We start from the raw sequence: 21,882 nt of genomic DNA on the forward strand, positions 1-21,882 counted from the left end.
ACCGCATAGTTAAGCCAATCCCTGTACTACAATACCTCCATGTTGACATGCAAGAGCCCCAGAAAAACCCGCAGTCATTCATTCAACCGGAATCCCTTCACATGACTGATATGGAATAAGTACTACCCACTGCATACCATGAGCCTTTTTCTATTGTTCTCCATCTTCCATTCAGGTTCCAAGTTGCCCACGCCATCTTCTGGAAGAAACGAAGAGTTGCAAGTATGCAGTGGCTGGGTGAGGAAGTCTTAGTTGAGGCTCCGGGGTGAGGATAGGGGAGGAGGGGGTGAGGGAAATAGCAGGCCTTCTCAATGTCCCTGAATCCTTGTGTCAGATAATTGTCCCAATTTCCGGCCCTGGTCAGATTGCTTTAATTTACTMTTACATAAAATAGGGATTCTCCTTTAACGTGTGGGATAATGGAGGGGATAAGAAAAAATACAAAGTCCCAATAGAATCCAAACGTTCAGATGGTTAGCTGGAAGAAAGAAGAGAAAAAATGTGTCCAGTAAAAGAGGGTAAGACATTTGACACTTGGTTAGTACCCCGATAGATATTAATATATTACATAGAAAAATGGATTTAAAGACATAGTAACTGCAACTTCATTATGCCTTTGATGGCCTCTGGCATCATTCTTGCTAGAGAGAAATGCAACAACCCATATATGGGGCACCTGCTTCAGAAAAGGTTGCATAGAGGGCTAAGAGTTAGTCAATGAAACCAACCAACAACGCTTTAGTGTCAAATTAGATAGAAAGAGTTCCCCAAGTCAAACGAGAAAGAACCACAAAGGAGGACAGGTCCACTGATGTTATATACACCATCAACGCAGTCAGTTAATAATAAATAAATAGTCAGGCCAAAACAGGAAGGAGATGGTCTAAAAAGTTAAGACTTCTGTAAATTTGGTGTGGAGGAGTTGTTGTTGTCAACAAGTGCTGGATGTTGTGTCTGTTGCTTGGAGGCTGGAGGCTGTGGTAGCAGAATGAGACTGCGACCTGTTACAGTCACAAAGGGCAGTAGAAGACAAATAGCAAGTCACGTGACTGACCGGACTGCAAGACAAAACCGAAAGACAGTCCAGCAGCAGGGATGAACAGAGGACTTCTGGACCTTAGCACACACTCTCTTAACTCCCCAGAATAGAAGCCTACAATTCCTTAATGTTCTGTATTGTTCAAAACAAGCATCAAGTAATATAAAACAAGTGTGTCCACTCAGGCCCTCCCAGAGGATATAAGAAAACTACAGAACATCTTTTAGGTTGAAAGGGCTGCTTCGTGGAACAATCAGAGGTGGTGTCCGAAATGGCACCCTATGCTCTATATAGCGCACTGTTGACCAAAAGTAGTGCACTACATAAGGAATATGGTGCTCATGACTGAAGTAGTGCACTATATAAGGAATATGGTGCTCATGACTGAAGTAGTGCACTATATAAGGAATATGATGCCATTTCAGGCCCAGAGAGCATATGTGTGTAAGGTTACCTTGGCTTGCCCGTTATGCTTTTGGGGTTCTTGCGAAAGGACTGGTTGGTTCCGGAGCGGGTGGACAGGGTGCGGGGCGACGCCCTCAGGAAGGAGGAGGGCGGTGTTTTGGGGATCTTCTTGCCCAGGTGGCCAATCCATTTCTTCTGCTCGTCTTGGGTCAAGGCCAGCAGGAGCATGTCCCGGGCAGAGGTCACATCGTAGTTCACTGTTGGAGGAGACAAAACCAGGTAGAAAATTGAAAACACAAACTCAAGATGTCTCGACGTCCCTAAGGAGGTGGAAGTTAATATCCCCTTTAACCCAACACTTGCCAGTCAACAAAATCCAAAATCAAGTTATATTATTAAGTTGTGTGTTCTTTCAAAATACATCTTGAAAACTTGATTGCTGACATGCAAAACATTTTGGGACTATATCAACAATGGACCAATGAAACAAATACCAAAAAATCGTTTTTGGGTGGAACTTTCCTTTAATCGTTACCCAGAAATGATTTGATATATAAAAATGGCTGTATTGGGCCTAAAAGTATATTTTTTCCCCCTTACAACACAGAATCAGGTCTCGTCAGTCTAACCTAACCTCTATTACCGTACCTTTGCAGGGGGCGATGACGTCCTCCTTCTTGTCGAGGTGGTCCCTGTGGCACTTGACGTGGCAGCGGCGGCACTCCAAGGCGTGTGGAGGCTTGAAGACGTTCCACAAGGGCTTGGAGCAGGCTTCGCAGTTGGAAGGGAAGTGGTAGAGCGTGGGGATGAACTCATGACCTTTGTGGGGCAGACAGTTGGTCTTGTCCCCTTGCGAGACAGTCTCCATGTCCGCCTCCTTCCTGCACTCCCCCTCGTTGGCATACAGGATCTGAAGAGGGGAGACGAGAGAATCAGAGGTTGAGTCTCTATTAAACAATGTTTTTACAACGAGGCTATATTCAGGGGGTATCCATACCAAGTCAATGTGCGAGGGTACAGGTTAGTCATGTAAATGAGGCAATATGTACGTGTAGGTAGGGTATGCACAGATAAGAAACCAGTAGCAGTATAAGGGGGGGGGGGGGTCAACGCAAATAGTCCGGGTAGCCATTTGATTAGCTATTCAGCAGTCTTATGGCTTGGGAGTAGAAACTTAAGAAGCCTTTTGGACCTAGACTTGGCACTCAGGTACCCCTTGCCGTGCGGTAGCAAAGAGACCAGTGTAGCTGGAGTCTGACAATTTTTGGGCCTTCCTCTGACACTACCCAGTATAGAGGTCCTGGATGGTCCTTGGCCCTAGTGATGTACTGGGCTGTACGCACTACACTCTGTAGCGCCTTGTGGTCAGAGGCCGAGTCATACCAGGCAGTGATGCAACCAGTCAGGATGCTCTCGATGGTGCAGCTGTAGAACTTTTTGAAGATCCATGCCGTCTTTTCAGTCTCCTGAGGGGGAATAGGTGCCCTCTTCACGACTGTATTGCTGTGTTTGGACCATGACAGTTCGTTGGTGATGTGGACACAAGGGAACTTGAAGCTCTCAACCTGCTCCACTACAGCCCCGTCAATGAGAATGGCGGTGTGCTCGGCCCTCCTTTTCCTGTAGTCCACAATCATCTCCTTTGTCTTGATCCCGTTGAGGGAGAGGTTGTTGTCCTGGCACCACACTGCCAGGTCTCTGACCTCCTCCCAATAGGCCTACCACCGTTGTGTCGTCGGTAAACTTAATGATGSTGTTAGAGACGTGCTTGGCCACGCAGTCATTGGTGAACAGGGAGTACAGGAAGAGACTAATCACGCACCCCTGATGAGGATCAGCATGGCAGAAGTGTTGTTGCCTGCCCGTCAGGAAGTCCAGGATCCAGTTGCAGAGGGAGATGTTTAGTCCCAGGGTCCTTAGCTTAGCGATGAGCTTTGAGGGCACTTTGATGTTGAACGCTGAGCTAAAGTCAATGAATAGCATTCTCACATAGGTGTTCCTTTTGTCGAGGTGGGAAAGGGCAGCGTGGAGAGCAATAGAGATTGCTTCATATGTGGATCTGTTGGGGAGGTATGCAAATTGGAGTGGGTCTAGGGTTTCTGGGATAAAGGTGTTGATGTGAGCCATGACCAGCCTTTCAAAGCACTTCATGGCTACAGACGTGAGTCCTACGGGTCAATAGTCATTTAGGCAGGTTACCTTGGTGTTCTTGGGCACAGGGACTATGGTGGTCTCCTTGAAACATGTAAGGCATTACAGACTCGGTCAAGTACAGGTTGAAAATGTCAGTGAAGACACATGCCAATTGGACAGCGCATGCTCGGAGTACACGTCCTAGTAATCCGTCTGGCCCTGTGGCCTTGTTAATGTTGACCTGTTTAAAAGGTCTTACTCACATTAGCTATGGAGCGCGTGATCACACAGCCGGAACAGCTGTTGCTCTCATGCATGCTTCAGTGTTGCTTGCCTCAAAGCGCGCATAGAAGTAATTTAGCTCGTCTGGTAGGTTCGTGTCACTGGGCAGCTCGCGGCTGGGCTTCCCTTTGTAGTCTAATAGTTTGCAAGCCCTGCCACATCCGACGAGTGTCTGAGCCGGTGTAGTAGGATTCAATCTTATTCCTGTATTGACACTTTGCTTATTTGATGGTTCGGAAGGCATAGCAGGATTTCTTAGGACGGATGGTAGAGGCGGGTTTCCCACTCGCCGACTAATTCTCACAAGACACCCACACCTCCCCTGTATCGGCATCTCTTCTTGATGCGAATAACGGGGATTTGCAGTAAATCAGCAGTAAATCCTTTGCGRCTGAGTCGTTAAAGAAAAGGATTGTATACTACTGAAACACACATTGAAAAGTTTAAGCGCTCATTGAAAGTCTCTCTAGGGGGGGAAAAGGCGTCTGCTTAATAACTAATTGTGCATGTAGACTAGAGTCCACTCAAGACAGCTGTCAAAATCTAAAATGGGATTGTAATCATCCATTTGAGAATGGGCAAGTAAGGCGACTGAAGAACTAAAAAGACTGAGCTGGTTAAGCTGATTGGTTTAGGTCAGAAGGCCTCTGGGTCATTCTAACACGACCGCGTTGCCATGAACCATCAGTGCAGACGGCCGTCGTGCTATCCCACGTAAGACAATAGGTTAGAAAGTTGATTGGTCAGGTCAGAAGGTTCCTTCCTACCTGGAATATCCTTGGGATCTCCTCCGTCTCTGCTCGGTACACATCACCCTGGGTAACTGGACGCACGTGGAACAGTTTGCTGCAGACAACAAGCAATGACTGATGATTGGGTACCAGAATACACCGTCTCAGACAAACTGTTACATMATCTATTTTATGATTAAGCAATAATTATCATAAAAACTACTAAGACTGATATTTTGTCCCCAAAACACAGTTCTAGTGTAAAGTGAATTACAATTAAATCCAAAATCATAAAACAAGCATACTTACTCGATATCTAGTACCATGGAGGGGTTGGACTGTTCTTTGTCCTGTTCATCGTTGTAGAACAGAATCTTCTTGCTGCTCACCACCACATACTGAGGAAAAATAGAATCAAGAAATAATGTTAGGAAGAATCGTGGTGGCCATAAGAAGTAGGCACTAGGCAGCACCATGAACACAACCCGTACTGTGCCATTTAATATGAATAAATATATGTTGCATGTCAGTTAGTGTCAGTAAATTGATGCAAAGCTTCCAGGTGACTTACCTGCTTCTTCCAGCCATATCGTTTGATATTAGGTTTATTAGGAATGGACAGCCAACCTTCCAGTCTGGATTCTACATAGAGACACAAGATAGACACAAATGAAAACCAAGCCTGTGTAACACTGTCCCCAAAAAGCCATGCAGTGATCAAATTCAAACTTAACTGGGGGAAGAACAGAAAAGTCACGTGACAAGGCTGAGCCATACTACCTTAGAAGTTTCAAGTTCAACTTTCTCTATGCCCAGGTTACACTTTAAAACAACTGTATTATGTGACAGGCAGGAGTTAAATATCCCATGCTGCTAATTCAAGCTCAGTAGTTTTAGAACCCATGCACAAGGGAGCATTAAAGGGATATACAGAAAGCATGTAACATCCATGTTATTTATCCAGCAAGTTCAATATCAAGGAGTAGATTCTACTCCATGAGGAAGAGGTTAGATAGATGTGTTGTAAAATAATGTGTAGAATCACTAGCCAATTCAAATTGAAAGGTGCTGTCCAACATGGAGCTTCTGATGCCTCGGTCTACTGTCACAGAGGACAGAGCCTGTAGCCTATATCATTGAAGATACACTATATATACAAACGTATGTGGACACCCGTTCAAATGAGTGGATTTGGTTATTTCAGCCACACCCGTTGCTGACAGGTGTATAAAATCAAACACACTGCAATGCAATCTCCATAGACAAACATTGGCAGAAGAATGGCTTTACTGAAGAGCTCAGTGACTTTCAACGTGGCACCGTCATAGGATGCCACCTTTCCAACAAGTCAGTTCGTCAAACTTCTGCCCTGGTCAACTGTACGGTGCTGTTTTTGTGAAGTGGAAACGTCTAAGAGCAACAATGGCTCAGCCGGGAAGGGGTAGGCCACACAAGCTGAAGCACATACTGCGTAAAAATCGTCTGTCCTCAGTTGTAACACTCACTACTGCGTTCCAAACTGCCTCTGGAAGCACAAAAGTCAGCACAAGAACTGCTCCCCGGGAGCTTCATGAAATAGGTTTCCATGGTTGAGCAGCCTCACACAATCCTAAGATCACCATGCCCAATGGCAAGCGATGGCTGGAGTGGTGTGAAGCTCGCCGGACTCTTGAGCCGTGGAAATGCGTTCTCTGGAGTGATGAATCACGCTTCACCATCTGGCAGTCCGACGGATGAATCTGGGTTTGGTGGATGCCATGAGAATGCTACCTGCCCGAATGCATACTTCCAACTCTAAAGTTTGGTGGAGGAGAAATAATGGTCTTTCTGTTTTCATGGTTCGGGCTAGGCCCATTAGTTCCAGTGAAGGGAAATCTTAACACTACAGCATACAATGACATTCTAGACGATTCTGTGCTTACAACTTTGTGGCAACAGTTTGGGGAAGGCCCTTTCCGGTTTCAGCATGACAATGCCCCCATGGACAAAGCAAGGTTCGTACAGAATTGGTTTGTCAAAAATCGGTGTAGAAGAACTTGACTGGCCTGCACAGAGCCCTGACCTCAACCCAATTGAACACCTTTGGGATGAATTGGAATACCGACTGCGAGCCAGGCCTAATCACCCAACATCAGTGCCCAACCTCACTAATGCTCTTGTGGCTGAATGGAAGCAAGTCCCCTCAGCAATGTTCTAGTGGAAAGCTTTCCCAGAAGAGTGGAGGCTGTTGTAGCAGCAAAGGGGGGGGACCCACTCCATATTAATGCCCATGATTTTGGTTTGAGATGTTAGACGAGCAGGTGTCCACATACTTTTGGTCATGTAGTGTATCTTTCCATTAGGTTCAGTTGGTAACAATAACATAAAGAGCATGCTTCGGCACAACAAGCTACAAAAGAAGAGTGAATTGATCAAAAGCTTCACTTCAAGTGTGGGAGATTTCCTTGGTTCTGAAAAGGCATTGCTTCTGTTCTGAGGTGATCATGCCAACAAAACAAAACTTAAAAAACAGTGAGTGTTTGAAGAACAAGGGACAGGAAACCAAAGGAAGGGTTTGGTTCATGGTCTCCAGACACATTTTGAAAGGTGCTCAGAGTGATGGGTTAAACCACAGTGTTGTTGTCTAGTGTTACAGTAGCTAACCTCTCATGTAGTCACTTTACTTTAGGAGTCATTCAGATTGTATGATAGCTTGTCCTGCTAAAAAATAAATGTACAGCTGACAATGAAACTGATTACCTACAGAAGGCTAATTGATATGGTACAGTCAAGTCAGCATTTGTACTGAAATAATGTTAGATGAAGTTCTATACTGTAATTGGATATTTCCCCCTACAAACGGCTTATGTGAATGATGATTCACGGTTAGTAAATGAAAATGCCCCCAGCCTAGCACATTTGGTTWAAAAAATTAAAATGGCTTAATTAAAGCCCCGTTTTCTGGTCTTTTAACTGTTCCCTTTGTCACTCAGAATGGCCTTTCAAAAAAGTGTTGTTGAGAACATACAAGAGGGATATCCTTTTCACCACAAAAAAAGAGAAGAAAATGCCCCAAAAATGCCAGGAAAAAAATACAAGGCAAAAGACAAAGTAGCACGGGCCAGGCACAATGAGGGTCCCCCAACTCCGAGTTACTCACAGAAAGAAAAGGATAGAAGATGCAAAGGTAAGGAGGAGAGCAAGGAGAACCAAATGGACATGGGGAATAAGAGATGAGAGAGGACTTTAAACCACAGACACATTCAGGAATTCCATGTACAGTAAACATCGTTAGCAGGTCTACTAACTGACACTTGAAACAGGTGGGTCGAGAAAGACGAAAATAAGCATTCTTCTATACTTACTTTACTGCTTCAGAGCCATACTGTCAGAACTCAAACACTCAATTATATATTCATTAGATACTATATTGTAAATTGTATATTAAAGTTAAAAMATTAGTCCAAATGAGGAATAAAAGAGATCCTAATAAAATACAATTACTTGAAATGGCTGGGATTGAATTAATCGATTTTAAATCATGCCCGGCTGATTGWTGGACAATTAAAGCTGGCCTGATGGACCAAACATCAAGTTCAGTGATCCAAACTCCTGCTCCTGGAGAGCCTTCATACAGTAGATTTGTCCTAGCTTAGTACCATCACACCTTCATTAGCTGAGTCGTGTGTGTGTGTGTGGCTTGTCCGAAGCAGGATTGAGCATCTTTGGCCTAGCCGGTACATTGACACAGCCGCCTTTTGTTAGTTGATCCCGTGGTGACCTTACCAGCGATGTTGCTGTCTGTTTCATCCGTCTGCAGGCTGATGACGCTGGAGTTGTCCATGCGCAGCTGCAGGTCGTTGAGCTTCTCCCTGAGCTGCTCAATGTCACTCTCCTTGCTGTCCAGCTGCATCTGCAGCTCGTTGCGGTACGTGCACTCCTCCGACAGTTGCTGTTGTAGAGGAGAGAGAGGCAAGCAGAATACGCAGTTCATTTAGGGTAGATCAGAAGCACTGCAGCTTCAAGGGGGGGATGCGTTGCTGCCTTTCACTATAGAGTTTAACTCTGTTCTAAATTAGGAATGGATTTGACCAAATCTTCCTAATTGTCCTATTGTGGTCATACTTGTCCTTCTTGCTTTTTTTGTTTGATTTGAAAGAATACTGTTAATTAAAAGGTTCAAAGGATCGTCGTCAAATGATTGAGACCAATTTGACCCTACTTTCAAATTGACAGAAACTGACTGACTGTATAATGCATTATTACTGACCGCCTGCATCTCGCTGAGCTCCTTCTGGTACTTGATGGCCATGTGGTTGAACTTTTCCTTCTCCTGGTTGAGATCCACCTGCAGCTTGCGGTTCTCCTTCTCCTTCTTCCTCAGGTCGGTCGTGCTCCCCTTCTTCTTGGTGTCAAGCTTCATGTCCTTCCTGTTCATGATCTCTGCCAGTTTGTTCACCGCCTGGAGAYAGAGACAAGGTTGAGGGAGGGATCAAATGGGGGCAATCGGTTGAGGTTTATGTTTAACAAAATGGGGCAACACTTGAGGGAAGGTTGTGGTTTAGGTTTAACAAAATTGGGCAAACAGTTGAGGTAAGGTTGAGGTTTAATAAAGTAGGGCAATGGGTTGAGGTGTAAAAACGTTGAATGGAAAAACTATGAGGTTGTGTTTGAGGTATAAATATGAGGCCAAAGTAGCTCATAACTATTGGTGTAATGTTATGTAAACAGTCAAAGGTTGAAGTGTCTTTACCTGAGTCTTGAGCGTGCGCTCTGTGCTGAGAACCTTCTCATAGTTGGCCTTGATTGTGTTTGTAATCTCCTCTTTCTGGGAGTCATACTCTGCAGAGAAGGGGACAGAAAGCGAGAGGAAACCAGACAGTCTTACAGGGATCTAACTGACAGAGGGGACATAAGTGCCTATGAAGACATTACCCATAGGCTTAGATTGTAACAGATTAAGCACAGAATATACTAATTAGACCAAGTTATGAAAATGGTGTCTTGACAATACCTTCCTCCTGAGTGCGAAGCTTGTGGTCCAGCTCGGCCTTCTCCTTGCTGAGGTTCTCCACGTCTTTGGTCAGGGTTTTGTTGGATTCCTCAAGCTGGGGAGGACAAGAAGAGAGACATTGAGGTTTAAAAATGTAGACTACCGGTCAAAAGTTTTAGAAAACCTAATCATTCAAGGGTTTCTCCTTATTTTTACTWTTTTTCTACATTGCAGAATAATAGTGAAGACATCAAAACTATGAAATAACACATATGGAATCATGTAGTAAGCAAAAAAGTGTTAAACAAATAAAAATATATTTGAGATTTGAGATTCTTTAAATRGCCACCCTTTGCCTTGATGACAACTTTGCACACTGTTGGCATTCTCTTGTAAAGCTTCATGAGGTAGTCACCTGGAATGCATTTCAATTAACAGGTGTGCCTTGGTAAAAGTTAATTTGTGGAATTTCTTTTCTTCTTAATGCGTTTGAGCCAATCAGTTGCTCAGCAAAGCTCAAATAAGCAAAGAGAAATGACAGTCCATCATTACTTTATGACATGAAGGTCAGTCAATACAGAACATTTCAAGAACTTTGAAAGTTTCTTCAAGTGCAGTCACAAAAACCAAGCACTATGAAACTGGCTCTCATGAGGACCGCCACAGGAWTGGAAGACCCCTCGTTACCTCTGCTGCAGAGGATAAGTTCATTAGAGTTACCAGCCTCAGAAATTGCAGCCCAAATAAATGCTTCACAGAGTTCAAGTAACAGATACATCTCAACATCAACTGTTCAGAAGAGACTGCAGGAATCAGGCCTTAGTGGTCAAATTGCTGAAAAGAAACCACTACTAAAGGACACCAATAAGAAGAGACTTGCTGGGCCAAGAAACACAAGCAATGGACATTGGACCGGTGGAAATCTGTCCTTTGGTCTGATTTCTGCGTCTTTATGAGACACATTGTGGGTGAACGGATGATCTCCGCATGTGTATTCCCACCGTAAAGCATGGAGGAGATGGTGTTACGGCGTGCTTTGCTGGTGACACGGTCAGTGATTCATTTAGAATTCAAGGCACACTTAACCAGCATGGCTACCACAGCATTCTGCAGCGATACGCCATCCCATCTGGTTTGGGCTTAGTGTGACTATCATTTGTTTTTCAACATGACAATGAGCCAACACACCTCCAGGCTGTGTAAGGGCTATTTGACCAAGGAGGGTGATGGAGTGCTGCATCAGATGACCTGGCCCTCACAATCCCCAGACCTCAACCAAATTGAGATGGTTTGGGATGAGTCATACCACAGCGTGAAGGGAAAGCAGCCAAAAAGAGCTCAGCATTTGTGGGAACTCCTTCAAGACTGTTGGAAAAGCATTCCAGGTTAAGCTGGTTGAGATAATCTCAAGCGTGTGCAGAGCTGTCATCAAGGCAAAGCGTGGCTATTTGAAAAATCTCAAATCTCAAATATATTTTGATTTGTTTAACACTTTTTTGGTTACTACATGATTCCATATGTTATTTCATAGTTTTGATGTCTRCACTATTATTCTACAATGTAGAAAATAGTAAAAATAAAAACTCTTGAATGTGTATGTGTTCTAAAACTTTTGACCGGTAGTGTAGGTGTTCACAGCTGCCTGAGACACACAAAAACAATGTAATTATTAAATAGAACAAAGTTGGAAGTATACTAAGCTGTTGTTTCCGCTGTGCCCACATTCCTGGACAGATGTATTTTCCCTGACTTTGAAGAATTTTACAATGTAGGAGAGGTGTGTATTGAGGCAAGCGGTGCTGACCCGTGCGATGGTTGAATCCCTCTCGGAACCCTCCTGCTTGTGTCTGGCCATGGCCTTTTTGTTCTCCTGGCTCAGCTCAAAGTACTGCTCCTCCTGGAGCGCCCTGGCCAGCTGCTCTGACTCCGCCTTGGTCACTGTCAGATCCAGCTGGGCTGACAGGGAGTCCCTGGAAGAAGGACAGACAAACATGGATTAAAAACGGATTCATAATCGCTCTGTGTTGATATGGAAGTAGGCTGGTCGAGAAAAGCTGCACCTCATATTTTGACAACACTGATTATTGCTATATTGACAAAGGCCTGATATTACCTTACACCTTTTAGTTACTTCGCAGATGCTCTTATCCAGAGCATCTTACAGGATCAATTGGGGTTAAGTGCCTTGTTCAAGGGCAGAGACATATTTTTCACCTGGTCGGCTCAGGAATTCCAACCAGCGACATTTTGGTTACTTGCCCAGCGTTCTTAAGCGCTAGGCTACCGGCCTTACCTTTCGCTGTGCAGCTCATGCACCTTCTTATGAACTTCCTGGACCTGCCGGTTCCTCTCCTCAATATCCTCTTTCAGTTCCTTCACCTGAGTTTTATAAAGCGTCTGGAGGTAGAGACAGGAGATATGGCATCAGTCAGTGAGCCAATGAGCAGGGTTATAGGACAGTGAAGTAGATGGCCCCTACTCACTGAGAAATACTGTTCGGCCTCAAGCTGGTCCTGAAGTTCCCTCATCTGTCCCTCGTTGCCCCTGTATTGCCTGGAAGACGGACACACAAACCATATAGTTAACATATTGCATACAGTAGCTAAAGAAACCTTTCAAAACAAACAGCGCTGAAGGGGAAACTCAAACTCTGGTAAAATCCTCAAAACGCCTTTAAACTTTTCAGACAAAACTTTAGTGTATAGATTATTAACTTAATTACACTATACAGTATGTCCCAGGGTTGTATGTAGCCCGGGCATACCACCACCCCTCCCTGCAGCGCTCCGTAGTCAGAGAGCAGATGGATTAACAGGCCTGTCATTCTAATGGGAGGAGCTCGACTCTGGCTAATCCTTAACCCTGTGGTGTAAACATTGTCACAGGGGAGCTTTGCAACAGTTAATGTCTAAGCTGAAATAAGAGCCTTTTTACTGGAATAACGACRAGTTGTAGGGCCATTTAACATAGACTCCCAAAGCAGTATTAGCTAGCAGCAGGAAGGAATGTAAAACTACAGACTATTACAGACTTTCAGAATAGAGTTTAGCCAATGGAGTCAGAAGTGTGTTTGGAAGGTATTGCATTCATTTGGAAGGGAGGTACACGCATTGAGACGATACTCAATGTAGCCTGTCAAGGATTGAGCTAGAAGTTACACACAGATCTAGGAAAACCCATATCCCAAACTTAACCATTAGGGTGGGGGGATGAAAATATATCTGACCCTTGCATCAGTGACTAGGGGTAAACTGAACTATATACCCCCACACAGGGGATTAGGTCAAGTTAAAACTGTGGTGGGCTGTGACGACATGTGGCAACTTGAAGGTATTCTCACTTGGTGAGCTGTGCTAGCTGGAACTCGAGAGAGCGCTTGCTCTCTAGTGCCGTGTTGATCTCCTGCTTCAGCTGCTTCTCCGAGCCCTTCAGCCGGTCCGCCTCCTGGGAGCGGCTCTTGAGCTCGTTCTGGGCTAGCAGCCTCTTACTGGACTCCTGCTCCAGATGGATCCGCAGACCCTGCACCTGCAGGGGAGAACCAGGGATGTTCGGACAAGAGAACCACAGTATGTCCTAACTACGCTGGGGTTATACCAGATTTCTGCTCAGGAAATCCACCGTTTTTTCTGGAGGGCCAAATCCTAAATTGAGATCTGCACGTTGAAAACGTTATTTATTGCGAAAGCCTCATTAGTATCGACTCATGATTAACGTGACTTTTTTGAAGAGGGGGTAGTTGTAGGATATCCAGAAAAGTGGCTAAACATTTTTAGGGCCAGTGCCCATGAACCTCCACCCCAGACAGGGTGAGTCGATGCTGGGGTGATGGTGTTGAGTGGTGCTGGTGCTCACCTCGTCCTCAAGCCTCTCCTTCTGCTTCATCAGCTGCTCCATCTTCTGCACCGACTGCTTGAGGTCAAACTCCAGCATGGAGCACTGCTTCTCTACCTCCACCACCCTGCTCTCCGCTCGCATCCGCGCCCCGCTCTCCTCAGACACCTTGTGCTGCACCGCTGGAGGGACAGAAGGAGGGAAAGAGATATCACTCAGTTGCAACAATCCATCATCATTCAATGGAAGAACCTCACTGACAGATTTAATAGGAAATTTGTGCTCAGTCATTTGAAATGACCCAACCACCACACAGGCAAAACATTTTAGTGTTACCCCCTCTTGGCAGTGGATKATTTGTTTTGTAGTTTTAAAGTACATTTCCTGCAATTTTACACATTTTGCCATGACGTATGCCGTGTTCATATGAGTGAGAATAACTAACAAAATTAAATGAGGGCCCCCGGGGCACAAGTACTGCATGCCCGATGGTAATTTGGTGATTACTACTAGGTTTAGATCGCTGGCTAGACTACTTACCTAGCAATATAAAATAATATTTGCTGATATGGGCTAATTGAGTGACTGACAAGTGGAAAACTACTGATGCACTACAACATTTCTAAATTGCCCGATGTGTATTCTACTATTCTAACTCAACAATACGGGGTCGGGGCTCCCTAGCAACCGCGGGGCCCTATGCACAGCGTGTAGTCTGCGTATAGGCAAATGTCTGGAAGACAAGTAAATGTTGCTTCAAACGGTGCTAGTCAAAAACTTGGAAGGTGGGATTGTGTCCAGCTGTTAATATGTAGGGAGGTAACGTCTGGACATGCCACATGGAGAGGAGCGGAGTCCACTCCCTGAATTCCTCCCCATCCGTCCAGTGTCCCCCTGAGTATGAATGGTGCAGAGATAGAGGGGGACACAGAAAGAGGGAGAGGCAGAGAGCAGACAGAACGAGGGAGAGGCAGACAACGAGGGAGAGACAGACAGTAGTGGTGGGTAGGGCATGCTCTAACATGGGCCCAGATATACCATGCATGGCGGCTGACTTGGCCTCCTCAATGGACTCGTATTTGTCCGTGAGCTGGGCCCGCGTCACCCTGTGTTCTGTGTGCTCCTGGTCCAGACGCTGCTGCAGTGTCTTTAACTTGTAGTTCAGGTCGATCTCCAGGTTGTTCTTATCCTGTTGGTAGAAAGCGTAGAATTACATATAGAATCCCTAGAATGGAAATTGGCACTCAGGCAGCATGTGTAAAAATGACCAGTAAAACATTAATTCTGCTGATCTCTATGGTAGAGGGGCTCTTAAGACTGGGTGTAATGGGACTAAAATACCAGTTAGATTGTGGCGAAATCCTGCACGGAGCCTTCACCGTGCGCTGCCACTTTAAGAGAGCATGAGCAGTAAGGAAGGAGGGAATAAAAGAGCTCGTTAAGCTTTTTGGGGAGGAGCTATTGATTGGCGCGACAGTTTTTTGTTGTGTGCTATGCTGCAGAGGTTTTTTGTTTGTCTTCAGCGTATGTGGTTGTACAGTGTTTGGATCAATCCTCGGTGTGATCGCTCGACGACGTGGTTGTACAGTGTTTGGATCAATCCTCGGTGTGATCGCTCGACGACGTGGTTGTACTGTGTTTGGACCAATCCGCGGGGGGATCGCTCGGCGAAGTGGTTGTACTGTGGTTGGGCGACGTCTCGGTGTGATCGCTCGGGGACGTGGTTGTTCTCATTTGGGACCACGATGGTTATGGATCAAATGGATAAGTAGCAACATTTGTTGTGAAGCGTTCAACTACAACCCAACATACCATCGGACAGTCAGACCGGATACCTGCAACCTCAAGACCACAGCTAAGCCCTCTCTTGTTCCCTTTCTCTCTTTCTCTTCACGCTATGTTCCAGTGCTTTACACTGCAACCGACTCTATTTCCTAAGTACATTGARGTTTCATTGGAGCTGGACTAGTGTGTATATGAACACCACACATTCATACCCTCTGCACTCCTTCCCAGGAAGAAAATACAAACTATTGCAAATCCTCTGTGTGATGACTGGGTTAATTTGTTATTGTATGAAGTTGCTGTTTATTTGCTCTGCCATTATTGTTATATGAGGTATGTTTGGTGGGGTTACCAAGAATTGTGGAAGGACTGTGATGTGATGTGTGATCTATAGGGTGTGTATTCTTTTTCTCTCCGCTGGCTATCTGGTCAACAGGCTACACTCTAGGCAGTCTCTTCTGTTGATGTGTGTGGGTCTGGTAGTGGTACTCTCGCTGTTCTACTATTCTTTTCTTTCGGCAGGGTTAATACCTGCCTGGCYCCCGAACAAAATCTTCTATACCTTTCTCTAATTAATACCGCTACAAGATATACATGTGGTTATCGCAACAAAGAAGATGTGTTGATAGAGTACATCTGTTTTGTCTTTGATACTTCCATTTGGACCACTACTCACAAGAAGTGGACATCACAAATGACAGGGTTTGTGTTAGCCTTATAAAGCACGGTATGTGAGTGACGTGGAGAGACTTAGAGGGCCCAAACCTTCTCCAGGTTGTTGCTCCTCTCCTGGGCCTGCTTGCGTTCCGTCTCCACTTTAGACAGGCTGAGCTTCAAGTTCTTATTGTCCTGTTGAAGACCCGTCATTCGCGCTACAGACACAGAGAGAGAAACAAAGAGTCACTTTCAAAACAGTGGTTTGTGCAACATGCTAAACCCATGTTGACAACACAATAATGCATAGCTTTCAGATTTGGAAAACTATATTTGTGGACTAACGAAACTGSACAATAAAGTATTATTTTTCTATTCAATATGGATGCCTGTAGACTTCGAATTCAGTCTGAATTAAGAGCAATATTATTTCAACACAATCCATTAGATATATTCATCCCCAAGACTCTTCAAAGCGCTCCTCTCCAGATAAAACATGACTGTTGGACAGATACGTCGGATGTGAGTTCTGTGGGCATGGGCAGTGCCTGGGCGCGTCTAATGTGATGAACGAGAATGGTTAGAACTAAAGCTAAGATTCCCCAGCTCTCTTAAATAGTTAAGAGGGAGAGACAGTTCACTTCAGATCATTTGAAGTTAGTTGAACATGCCAAGACTGAAAAACAGTTAAGAGTGAGGAATTACTGTAAAGCAAATTAAAATGGTGTAGGCAATCATGTTCATCCCTTCTAGTTCTAACACATGCCCAAGTGAATGCAGGGTTGTGGTCAGACCGTGTATTTACTCAAACACTGAGTCATGTCCAAGTCATATTTACTCATAGAACAATGAGTGCAGTCTTTGGGTGTGAGCCACTGAGTGTCCCAATTCTCCACACTTTTCCTTTTCTGGTGCACCCCCCTACATATATATATAAAAGACCATGCTTACATGAATGCTTAGCTGTACTTTTGTTGTTGTATGTATAGACCTCAGGAAGAGTAGCTGTCAGCTAATGGGGATCTGAATAAAGATTAAAGCGTGGAGAATTGAAATGTAGCCAGGGACGTGTTCTGGTACCTTGTAGCTCATGGATCTCCTCTGATCCCTTACTGTAGCTCCTCCTCTCAGAGTCCAGGGTGCTCTGCAGCTGCAGCAGCTCTTTCTCCAGCTGGGCCCTCCCCCCGTCTGCCGAGCGACTCTTCTCCTGCAGCTCGCTGGTCAGCCCCTCCAGCTGGCTCATGGACTTGGCCATCTCCGTGTGGCTCTTCCTCAGCCGCGCCGCTGTGTCTGACTCCACCCTCAGCAGGTCATTGGCCTCCTCCAGCTGTCAACCAAGGAAACAACCATTGGGAGAGCTCAGAATCAATATTACCTCCTGACACAGACGATCTGCTCAGTTGCTGCAGAATGTTTGATTCTGAAACGGTTGTTGGGGTTTTTAACCAATATGTGGGTGGATGTCTAATGTTACTATATAATCATATCCATCCATTCACTTCCAGTAATAGTTAATAGGCAAAGACTTCCATCTATTCCAGTCTGATATGAGGCACTGATTCCTCTGTCCTTCACTTCCTCATATGAAAATAAATTAGACTTCAATTTGCTGACAAACATCAATGCATGTAAAGTCAAAGCCATAGGGTGATGACACAGGGTCAGATAGTTCATCCTTCTCATGGTTAAGGTTAAAATTTAGGATGGAGTAATCTGTTCCTAGATCTGTGGTGATAACCTGGCCTTCTCTCTCCTTGAACTGTCTCACACATCCAAATACATTCCTCAAAACAAAACCCCTTCCCTGCAAGGTTCATACCCTTGACCCACATTCTGACCCTCAAACAAGATCTCAAAGCTAGAATGACACCCTAAGCTGTGTGGATGGCAATTGAAGAGAGCAGTGTGTGTGTGTGTGTGTGTGTGTGTGTATACACACACACACGTTTTCCTACCTTATCAGGACCACAATGTCAAGAAAACAAGAAAACATTTTAAAACACTATTTTAGGCTTACGGGTTAGGTTTAAGGTTTAAGTTTAGTATTAATGTTTAGGGTAAGGGATTAGGTTTAGGGTAAAGGATTAGGTTTAGGGTTAGGATAATAGGATTCTGAATGGGAAAAATTTCTCTCTCCAAAGAGTCCAGAGACCAAAACAAAGCTGTGTCCGCGTGAGTGTAAGAGAAATAACGTACCTGCTTCTGCAGTTGTAGGATCTTGTCATTTGAGGCCTGAGAGTTTTGGCTGATTTTCCTCATGACCTCAAGCTGCTCTTTCAGAGTGGACACTGAGAAAAAACAGAGAGTACGGATGAGAGTTAAATGAAAGATCAAGTCATCTTTATCACACATCTCCCTTTCAAAACATGACACTAAACAAACTGTATCCAGAAACATGTTTTTTTGTGCATGGGAGTTGCTCATGTGTTGCATTTAAAGTACTGTTTACGTGCATGTTGTTATCTGATCTGCTAGTTTAACTTCTTATGGCTGCAGGGGCAGTATTGAGTAGCTTGGATGAAAGGTGCCCAGAGTAAACGGCCTGCTCCTCAGTCCCAGTTACTAATATATGCATATTATTATTAGTATTGGATAGAAAACTCTGAAGTTTCTAAAACTGTTTGAATTATGTCTGTGAGTATAACAGAACTCATATGGCAGGCAAAAACCTGAGAAAAAATCTAAACAGGAAGTGGAAATTCTGAGGTTGGTCGATGTTAAACTCATCGCCTATTCAATTCCCTGTAATATATGGATCTGTTTGCACTTCCTACGCCTTCCACTAGATGTCCAACAGTTGGTAGAACGGTGAATGAAGTTTATACTGGGGCCGGATGAGAGGGGAATGAGTCACTGGTCTGGCAGATTGCCAGTTCCTGGTCACGCGCATTCCTCATGATATCGCCTTGCGTTCCATAACTTCTACAGACAGAAGGAATGCTCCGGTTGGAACGTTATTGGATATATATGATAACAACATCCTGAAGATTGATTATCTACTTAGTTTGACCAGTTTATTCGACTTGTAATAACTTTTTGAAGTTTTTGTCCGACGTTTGCCTGCATCTGCGCGAGCGTTTGGACACGTGTACTACACATGCATGCAAAAGTAGCTACTTGGACATAAGTAATGGACATTATCGAACAAAACAACGATTTATTGTGGAACTAGGATTCCTGGGAGTGCATTCTGATAAAGATCAAAGGTAAGGGAACATTTATCACGTATTTTTCTGGTTTCTGTTGACCCCAACATGGCGGCTAATTTGGCTGTTGTTCTGAGCTCTGTCTCAGATTATTGCATGGTTTGCTTTTTCCGTAAAGTGTTTTTGAAATCTGACACAGCGGTTGCATTAAGGAGAGGTATATCTATAATTCCATGTGTATAACTTGTATTATCATCTACATTTATGATGAGTATTTCTGTTGAAACGATGTGGCTATGTAAAATCACTTGATGTTTTTGCAACTAGTGAATGTAACGCGCCAATGTAAACTCAGATTTTTTTATATAAATATGAACTTTATCAAACAAAACATACATGTATTGTGTAACATGAAGTCCTATGAGTGTCATCTGATGATCATCAAAGGTTAGTGATTAATTTTATCTCTATTTCTGCTTTTTGTGACTGTTATATTTGGCTGGAAAAATGGCTGTGCTTATTGTGGTTTGATGGTGACCTAACAATCGTTTGTAGTGCTTTCGCTGAAAAGCATATTTGAAATCGGACACTTTGGTGGGATTAACAACAAGATTACCTTTAAAATAGTATAAGACACATGTATGTCTGAGGAATTTTAATTATGAGATTTCTGTTGTTTGATTTTGGCGCCCTGCACTTCCACTGGCAGTTGTCATATCATCCCGTTACCGGGATTGCAGCCATAAGAAGTTATTAAGGGAGTTAATGCGTGTAAATCCACAGCGATCCTCTGGTCCCAGTTAATGGGAGGGTCTCAGAGGGTGAGTGTCTGGGTTAAGACTGCTAGTTAGCACTGCAGGGGGAGTCAGAATGGCAGACAACTAGAATAGCAGGTCAAGCTGCTCCAGTATCGGTCAGTGTGAGCACTAATAATCCAGTTGGGAAAACATCTGTTATGGCTAGATTCAATATCATCTGGGCCCGTTTTCATAAAGCATTTCAGAGTAGGAGTGCAGACATAGGATCAATGTTCCCTTCTAGATCATAGTAACACAACATGGACAGGGAGGACCTGATCCTAGATCAGTAATCCTACTCCGAGTGAGATGCTTTATGAATACAGGGAGGAAAGATGCTACTGCAGTGGTACTAGATCTCATTATAGATTATACTGTAGTAGCACCTACCCTGTACAAATCCTGTCACTGAGTGTACAAAACATTAGGAACACCTGCTCTTTTCATGACAGACTGACTAGTTGGATCCAGGTGAAAGCTATGAGTCCTTATTGAGGTCACCTGTTAAATCCACTTAAAATCAGTGTAGATGAATGGGAGGAGACAGGTTAAAGAAGGATTTTTAAGTCTTGGGACAACAGACATGGATTGTGTATGGGTGCCTTTCCGAGGGTGATTGTGCAAGTGTTATTATCAGTGTTATAAACACGTGRGTAGACAGAGGTTTGGACTAAAACAGTGGGAGATTTGAGAATAAATTAAAGAGAAGGATTAAAAAAAACTATCCTTACCCTCGTTCTCCATGTTGCGTCTCTTCTCGGCCTCCTGGTCAACCTTTCTTTGGTACTCTGTGGCTCGGTGCTGGATCATCATCTTGTCTTTCTCCAGGAGGGACATACTGGCCTCCACACCCTTCCTCACGTTGGCCTGGGAGGAGGGGAGGATGGCAAAGGAGTTCGTACTCAATGTACAGAGCAATTAGGCCCTAAATCATGTCTTGCTGCACTTTTGTAGACTACCGTAGATCGTGATTATGCACTTGCCCTGGTATACGTTTCAGAATAGTAGATATTCACTCACTTCCTCGTCAAGCTCTTTCATGATCTTGTCGAGTTTTGTGTTTGTCGTCCTAAAGGACAACAATGATTAGCACTTTTTGCTTTGTTTGATCTTTTAAAATGGGAAAACAGATGCATTGTTCATTAAAATACACTTGTTTGTATTCAAAAACAGAATGTATTTTTTTGCTTGAAATCTGACTTGGTTAAAATAAGTTGATTGACAGGTGATCAATTACTACCTGCACTTTTGCTCCATCTCATCCTTTAGCTGCATCTCACTGTGTAGGTGCTCCTCCAGCTGGTAGATCCTCTTCTGCAGGTTCTCCAGCTGAACACAGACAACGTGTAAGACAACACTACAGACAGACTGTAGAATACATTACGCTTTGCAATAAAATAAACTTGTAATCAGTTTGGCATTGCAGAGTAAAATGTTCAAGTACAATAAACCGATACTAGTGTACATTATGTAACAAAAAAAACTTGGCAGAGAATTTAGCATTGCAGAAAGTAGCTAGTCCAGATGCAACAGTGTTGATTTCATCTCTATAAGTAGTACTCACATGGCTCTTGTCCTCCTTGGTGGAGCTGCTGCGTTTGTCAACACTCTTGGTGCTGGTGCTCCGGGAGAACCTGGGGGATAGACCACAACAACATGATCAACATTTTGTGTTACAAAGTAGGATTAAAAACGATTTGTCATTTTCTTGTCAACGATCTACACAAAATACTTTAATGTCACAGTGGAAGAAATGTTTAACATTTGTAAAAAAAATAAATGAAAAAAAAAAAAATGAAAAAAATGAAAAAGAATATATCTTGATTCAATGTATGTTAGAATCAACTTTGCCAGAGATAACTGCTGTGAGTCTTTCTGGGTAATCTCTAAGAGCTTCGCAAACCTGGATTGTACAATATTTGCACATTCTTAGAAAATATTCTACAAGCTCTCAAGTTGGCGGTTGATAATTGCTAGACAACCATTTAAGTCTTGCTATAGTTTCAAGACGATTTAAGTCAAAACTGTAACTAGGCCACTCAGGAACAATCAATAACATCTTGGTAAGCAACTCCACTATAGATTTTGCCTTGTGTTTTAGGTTATT

At 43.9% G+C, this 21,882-nt stretch overlaps 1 protein-coding gene across 1 annotated transcript in view; it reads right to left on the reverse strand.

The window, feature by feature from the left end:
* Positions 1-838: 838 nt before the first annotated feature.
* LOC111956491 (rho-associated protein kinase 1-like) overlaps positions 839-21,882 on the reverse strand; it is an 88,400-nt gene continuing 67,356 nt past the window's right edge. Inside the window, 23 exon segments of the mRNA XM_023976943.2 lie at positions 839-1,001; positions 1,494-1,701; positions 2,093-2,354; positions 4,627-4,705; positions 4,900-4,988; positions 5,162-5,232; positions 8,356-8,521; positions 8,840-9,031; positions 9,323-9,411; positions 9,584-9,677; positions 11,367-11,532; positions 11,856-11,959; positions 12,046-12,115; positions 12,903-13,087; positions 13,415-13,575; positions 14,432-14,582; positions 15,944-16,050; positions 16,913-17,159; positions 18,029-18,120; positions 20,507-20,642; positions 20,796-20,844; positions 21,016-21,104; positions 21,340-21,409. Of these exon segments, the coding sequence (XP_023832711.1) occupies positions 932-1,001; positions 1,494-1,701; positions 2,093-2,354; positions 4,627-4,705; positions 4,900-4,988; positions 5,162-5,232; positions 8,356-8,521; positions 8,840-9,031; positions 9,323-9,411; positions 9,584-9,677; positions 11,367-11,532; positions 11,856-11,959; positions 12,046-12,115; positions 12,903-13,087; positions 13,415-13,575; positions 14,432-14,582; positions 15,944-16,050; positions 16,913-17,159; positions 18,029-18,120; positions 20,507-20,642; positions 20,796-20,844; positions 21,016-21,104; positions 21,340-21,409 (2,947 nt within the window). The 3' untranslated portion in view covers positions 839-931.

Source organism: Salvelinus sp. IW2-2015, linkage group LG32, assembly GCF_002910315.2.
Source record: "Salvelinus sp. IW2-2015 linkage group LG32, ASM291031v2, whole genome shotgun sequence".
In the NCBI taxonomy this organism is placed as follows: Eukaryota; Metazoa; Chordata; class Actinopteri; order Salmoniformes; family Salmonidae; genus Salvelinus; species Salvelinus sp. IW2-2015.